A 7,110-nucleotide genomic window follows, 5' to 3' on the forward strand; every position below is an offset into this window, starting at 1 on the left:
AGCATCCGCAGTATTTTGCTTTTTATCGGAGCCCTGCTCATTGATTTGATCCCAAAGCGTAACCTGTTAAATTAATTCATCTCAGTTGGGTAGCAGAAAATAACGTATTGCCTGTTTGGAGTTTCAATGGCGCTGCTGTTACCCAGCAATCCTCGCGAATGTGAATATGCCCTATTCACTCGACAGGACCCCAGTGCGCAGGTACAGTGCTGGGCTGTATCTGGAGCGTGCGCGGTGTCACTTTGCTCAGAGGCCTGCGAGTGCGGGAGACGCTTTTATTCAGAGGGTGAGAGTCGGTGGGGGGGGGAGGGAAGAATGGAGCCGGGAGTGCAGGGAGGCCTCATGTAAACACTAGGTGTAGGCCGAAATCCTGGATTAGAACCTCTATGTTCCGCGTTTGCAGCTCTGGCACTTTTCCCCGGAACACGCCCCAGTTAACGGCCACCATGTTGGGGCAAGGGGCGGCGGGGCGCATGCGCAGTGGGTCTCACTGATTCGGAGCGGGGACAATGGCCCATGACGTCACTGAGGAACCTCCTCTGGTTTGGGGGGAGCTGTGAACATGAGAATCAGGAGCAGGAGTCGGCCATTCGGCCCCTCAAGCCTGCCCCACCATTCAATAAGATCATGGCTGATCTGCCCCAGGCCTCAACTCCTCTTTGGTGCCAACTCTTCTTAGCCCTCAACTCCCAACTGGGGGCTACTTTGGGCACAATGTCAGATTTTACTGGTTTGGAGACTGGGTCTTGCCTGGTGTTTTCTCACAGTGTATGCATTTGCTTAACATACCTTTCAAAACTTAGGGGAAAATGTCCCAATAACTGTTTGATAAGCATCTCTGCTCCTGGCTGCGCCGATCCTGCCATTCATAATGACTTAATGGAGTCAGACAGTACAACTGCGCATGCACAGCATTGGGAGCAAACACAGCCGGCAAAGGGCAGGAGGATGCATGCACGGCCGCCATCTTTAGAAGCGATGTGCAGCAGAGGGTATGCGCAGTCATCACTGTCCCTTGCAGCAGGAGGAGGAAATGTTGTGTCTCCTGTCAATCCAAGATGTCCACCAATACTCATCTGCACATGCGCACTGCTCCAGATATCCAATGACTTCACCGCTGGAGCCTGCAGCCTGGAACCTGGAGTGGGAGAAGGGAGAAGAATGAGGAGAGGCAATATAGTCTAACACTCACAGCAATGTACAATCCATGCACATTATTCTGACAGAGAGACAAATTTTCCAACATGGCTGTAGTAAAAGATCCCACAAGGAAAGTATTTTACTTTCCCACCTGCATGTTCTCCCCTTCAAAACCCCTGTAAAAGGAGTTTCTAAAATCCATCAGTGTCAGTCCAGGATAGAAATTCACAATATTCTCTCCTCCTGCTAACAGGGAGAACAGCGAAAGTGCCCTGCCGCACATTGCCCCCTATAAAGATGGCAGTCGCTAATCTGGATCTGCCATCAGAATACAACTGTGCATGTATCACACTGGTAGAAAACACAGCCAGGGGAGAGTGTTGTGAATTCTTATCCTGGACTGACAGTGATGGATGTTGGAAACTCCTTTTCCTTGGGGTCTGAAGGGGAGGAATTACCAACGACAAGTCAAATTAAGAGAACCAAGAGAATTGTCTCCTCTGAATCTCGAACCTCGACTGACACTTATGACTTTTGTGATCTCCTTTTACAGGGTGTTAGAAGATTTGAAGACTGCCAGGTTGTTCTCTGACTCCAGTGCTTCTGATATCTTTCCAGCTGCAGGCTCGAGCGGGAGATTTTAAATTTGAAAACAGTGAAATTGTTTCAGAGGTGAGTGTTATTGAGCATTCTTGACAATTTAGCGTTTTTAGTGCTGTGCTCTGGTTCCATGGCTCAGGGGCTGGTGTGGCTCCTTTACTGTGGATCTCAGTCCATGTCCATCCATTGCCCTGTTTCACCTCTGCCCTCCCTGATCACCTCTCTGTCATTGTCTAACTTCCTCTGTCTCTTCTAATGGGTGTGTTTTAACCATGTTTGATATTTTGCTGTTATTTCCACCAACTGTGTCTAAATGAGGTTTACACTGCTGCCCACCCCTCCAGCTATTCACTACTGATTTACCAGCTTTATTTCCCCACAGTCAGGAATTGTTTTCTCCTTCATGAGAGATCATTTCTCTTCCACTTCTAAGCTTATATTGACCATCAAATTCTGGTCCATTTTTATTCCCCATAATTTATTTTGCACACTCTGAAACATTAACTCTGTTGCTCTTTCTACAGTTACTGCCTGACCTGCTGAGTATTTCCAGCATTTGCGCTTTTTATTTTAGATTCCCAGTGGCTGCATTATTTTCCTTTTGTTTTATTGCTGACGTTTCTCACAGAACTGAATCTAAAAACAGAGATGGACCAATTAAGAACTGATTATTAGGTTGGGTGTTGGTTGCAGAGTTTGGCCCCTGGCCTCCATGGTAGGTGCTTATTCACATAATCATTGTGTAATTACAATACAGGAGACCATTCAGCCTGTCATGCCTGTGCTGGCTTTCTGCAAGAGCAAATCGGCTAGTTGCATTCCTTGTCCTTTCCGCGTAGCCCAACTTTTACCTTCAGGTGCTTATCCAATTCCCTTTTGAAAGCCTTTGTTGCATTAGTTTAAGCTGGAGTGGAGACGGAGGAGAAGCTGCTGGGTTTAACCCTGAGTTCTTTGAAACCCAGAAATTTCCAATGTGAAATTGTCGAGGGAGGTGGATTCCAGGGAGATCAGGTTGTTAAATGGACACTGTCCATACAATGTAAAAGAATATTGTTTTTGGAATAAATATTTCTAAATAAATATTTTAAATTTATTTTACATATACATATTTTGAAAATTTATTCTTGGGGTTTTGGTATCACTAACAAGACCAGCAGCAGATATTACCCATCCCCAGTTACCTGTGGAGAAGATGATGTTTGACCTTCTTGAACCGCTGCAGTCCGTGTGGTGAAGGTGCTCCCACAATGCTGTTAGGTAAGGAGTTACAGGATTTTCACCCCGTGATGATGAAGGAACAGTGATATATGTCCAAATCAACGGCAATAATGTGTATTTATATCGTGCCTTTCATGTAATAGACCTTTCCAGGGTGTTTCACAGGTGTGTTATAAAGCAACATTTGACACTGAGCCACATAAGGACATATTAGGGCAGGTGACCAAAAGCTTGATCAAAGAGGTAGGCTTTAAGGAGTATTTTAAAGGAGGAAAGTGAGATGGAGAGGCAGAGAGGTTTAAGGGGGAAACTGCAGAGCTTGGGGCCTTGGCAACTGAAAGAACAGCCACCAATGGTGGAGCGAATCAAATCAGAAATGCTCAAGGGGCAGGAATTAGATGAGCGCAGAGATCTCAAAGGGTTGTGGGGCTGCAGGAGAGTACAGAGATAAGGATGATCATTGCCATAGAGGGATTTGAAAACGAGGATGAGAATTTTAAAGTTTGGTGCTTAAATGAGAACCTTTGTAGGCAGCAAGCACAGGGTAATGGGTGAAGAAGACTTGATGCAAGGAAACACGTAGGCAATAGAGTTTTGGATGAGCTCAAGATTACAGGGAGGTTGAATATGGGAGGCCAGTCACGAGTATGTTGGGATAGTTAAGTCTAGAGTTAACAAAGGAATGGATGAGGGTTTTAGACTCGGGTGGAGTCGGGCGATGTCACTGAGGTGCAGATAGGCAGTCTTGGTGACGATGCAGATATGTGGTTGGAAGCTCATCATGAGTTCAAATATGACACCAAAACTGTGAACAATCTGGTTCAGCCTCAGACAGTTGCCAGGAGAGGGATGGAGTCGACGGCCAGGGAGAGGAGTTTGTAGCGGGGACTGAAGACAATGGCTTCAGTCTTTCCAATATTTAAATGGAGGAAATTTCTGCTCATCTAGTACTGGCTGCCGGACAAGTCAGAACGGTGTGTGAATTGGAGGGAAACTTGGAGTTGGAGGTGATGCAGACCGGGTGGCAGGTTACCTTCCCTGAAAGACGTTAGTGAACGAGTTAGGTTTACAACAATCCACATACACCTACTCCCTTGGCCCTTCTGGGTTGAGGGTTTGGGAAGTTCTGTCGAAGTTCTGGTTGAGTTATGGATACATAAAATCACTCTCCTTTATACCCCTCACTCTCCCATCTCTCTCTCTCTCTCTCTCTGTCTCGTCTCTCCCCCCATAGAGGCCAGAACCTTGTGCAGGCCCAGACTGGGAGGCCTGCTCCCTTCTCTGAAGGACATTAGTGAGCCAGTTAGGTTTTTATGACAATCCAGCAGTTTTCATGGTCACTTTTTCCTAGTCCTGGCCCCACAAATTACTGATTCATTCAGCTCAATTTCACAACCTGCCTTTGTGTTTTTGTGGATTTTCTCTCACTCCCTTTTTCCTGTTTTACATCAATTTCACAGGGTATTTGAAGAGGAGGTTTTGCAGTCGGGAAACTCAAACTAAACATCATGTCAGGATCTGACAGTCTCCCAGTTTATCGCAATCTGAATATCATCATCAGGTAGTGAACATGGAAGGAAAAAGCACCATTCACAGCGGAGAGAAACCGTACGTATGTTCTGTCTGTGGGCAAAGCTTCAACTTTTCATCCAACCTGCAGAGTCACAAGGACACCCACACCACGGAGAAACCATGGAAATGTGAGGACTGTGCAAAGCGATTCAATTGTCCTGTTAAGCTGGAATCTCATTTGCACTTTCACACTGGAGAGAGGCCATTCACTTGCTCTGAGTGTGGGAAGGGATTTACTCGTTCATCCCACCTGCTTCGGCACCAGTGTGTTCACACTGGGGAGAAGCCGTTCACCTGTACCAGATGTGGAAAGGGATTCACTCGGACATGCCACCTCATGGCACACCAGCGTGTTCACACTGAGGAGAGACCTTTTAAATGTTCAGACTGCGGGAAGGGCTATAAAAGTTCCGGTGAATTGATGTACCATCAACGTATCCACACTGATGAGAGACCGTTCAGGTGCTCTCACTGTGGGACTGGGTTCAGGCGATCATCTGACCTCACTGAACACCAGAGAACTCACACTGGGGAGAGGCCGTTCATCTGCACGGAGTGCGGGAAAGGATTCACTCAGTCATCCAGCCTGCTGAGACACCAGCTAGTTCACACTGAAGAGAGACCGTTCACCTGTCCCGAGTGTGGGATGGGATTCAGTAATTCATCCAACCTGCTGACGCACCAGCGCGTTCACACTGGGGAGAGGCCATTCACCTGCTCAGCATGTGGGAAGGGATTCACTCAGTCATTCAGCTTGCTGAGGCATCAGCGAGTTCACACTGGGGAGAGGCCGTTCACCTGCCCCGTGTGTGGGAAGGGATTCATTAGTTCAACCAACCTGCAGAGACACCAGAATGTTCACACTGGGGTGAGACCTTTTAAATGCCCAGACTGCAGGAAATGCTATAAAAGCTCCAGGGAACTCATGTCCCATCAACAGATTCATGCTGAATAGAAACCATTCAGGTGCTCTCAATGCAGGACTGAGTTCAGGAAATCATCTTAACTCGCTGAACACCAATGAATCCACACTGGGGAGAGGCCATTCACCTGCACAGAGTGTGAGGAGGGGTTCATTAATTCACCCAACCTGCTCAGATACAAGCAAGTTCATGAGTGATTGGATTTTGCTGTAAATCACATCCAGGATTGAATTATGTTCTTTGGGGTCTGTTTCTGCTGATGTTAATAAACTCCACCATAGTTATAGTGGTTAATATTCTGGATAGGAGTCAAATAAATCAGCTTTGTCTTAAACAAAGTGTGTTGAGTCTTTTTACTATCTCTGAAACAAGTTAGTTCCTTTTGAAGTGCTCTCCCGCTCCCCTGTCTCCTCCATCCTCACCTCCAACAAGTGTGAAGAGCTCCTGGAGCTTCTTTGTCACTAAGATTGAGACAATCTGATCAGCTGCCTCTGCTGCTTTCCACCCTTCCACTAGCTCACTGAGACAAACTGCCTTTAAAGTTACCCCCCCACCCTCACCCTGCCGCCTGATCCATGAACGTCTTTCTTTCTCTAGGCTCCCTCCCATCTCCCCTCATACCCTCTCAGGGCTCATCTTGCCCATGAGACCCACCTCCTGCTCCATCCACCCTATTCCCATGTAAATTGATCTTGTTAACAGTTCTCTATCTTCAGTTGTTTTCCCGTTTTCCTTTAAATCTGCTGCCATCGCCACCTCCTCAAAACACAGACCCTTGTCTCCACTGTCCTTGTAAACTAAAGCCCCATTTCCAAACTGCCTTTCCTCTCCAAAGTCCAAGATCATTTTATCGACTACCAATTATCTGTCCATCATTCCCAGAAGTCTGTATTTGAATCCCTTCCAGCAGATTTCAGCCTCTGCCACAATACGGAAACAGCTCTTCACAAAGTCACAAATGACATCCCCTGTGACTGTGACAAAGGTTAAGTAACTCTCCCTGTTCTTCTGGACCTGTCTGCAGCCTCGACATGGTTGACCACACAATCCTCTTGCACTTCTCCACTATCACCCAGCTGGTGGGACTACTCTCGCCTGGTTCCTTGTAATCTATCTAATCACAGCCAGAGGATCACCTTCTCTACCTGTTCCCACACAATTACCTCTGGTATGCACACCAAGGTCCCTCTGGCCTTCAGTACTTTCCATGGTCCTGCCATTCACAGTGTAATCTCTTGCCTTGTTAGCCCTCCCCAAGTGTATTAATTCACACTTTTCCGGGTTGAATTCCATTTGCCAGTGCTCTGCCCTCCTGACCAGTCCATTGATATCCTCGTTTGTGAAGCTAAAATCAAATGTGGTGCTATTTAAAATCAAACTACATGACGTGAGAGAAAATAAAGGGAAGACATAGAGTAAACTCCCTTCCCCCACCTGCCAGCCCAGCACGCAGATGCAGAAAGCGCTGCTGACCTCCGCTGTCTGGAGCGATCTCTTTTTGGACCAAGCAGTCGCCGTAGTCAGTGGAGGGGGAGGGGGGAATTCGTCGAGCGGCTTCTCGCTCTGGCCGGAGCCGTCAGCCGGTTGCCTGGAAACCTTGGCTCGAGGAGTTGGGGGAGCGGGAACAATAGGTGGGGGCGGGGCTCCCGTGTCCGCG

General features: G+C 47.4%; 1 protein-coding gene across 3 annotated transcripts; it reads left to right on the plus strand.

Moving 5' to 3' along the window:
• The first annotated feature begins 209 nt into the window (after positions 1-209).
• Positions 210-5,785, plus strand: LOC144697060 (uncharacterized). Of its 3 annotated transcripts, XM_078568851.1 has the most exons (4): positions 210-286; positions 1,694-1,812; positions 2,890-2,997; positions 4,419-5,785. In XM_078568851.1, exon 4 carries the CDS (start codon positions 4,529-4,531, stop codon positions 5,483-5,485), a length of 957 nt encoding a protein of 318 aa, XP_078424977.1. In that variant the 5' UTR covers positions 210-286; positions 1,694-1,812; positions 2,890-2,997; positions 4,419-4,528; the 3' UTR covers positions 5,486-5,785. The 3 variants fall into 3 exon arrangements, with proteins under 3 accessions (XP_078424977.1, XP_078424975.1, XP_078424978.1); XM_078568849.1 differs by lacking the exon at positions 2,890-2,997; XM_078568852.1 differs by lacking the exons at positions 210-286; positions 1,694-1,812; positions 2,890-2,997 and adding an exon at positions 2,222-2,455.
• Positions 5,786-7,110: the final 1,325 nt, after the last annotated feature.

The sequence above is a fragment of the Cetorhinus maximus genome, chromosome 23, assembly GCF_964194155.1.
Source record: "Cetorhinus maximus chromosome 23, sCetMax3.hap1.1, whole genome shotgun sequence".
Lineage (NCBI taxonomy): Eukaryota > Metazoa > Chordata > Chondrichthyes > Lamniformes > Cetorhinidae > Cetorhinus > Cetorhinus maximus.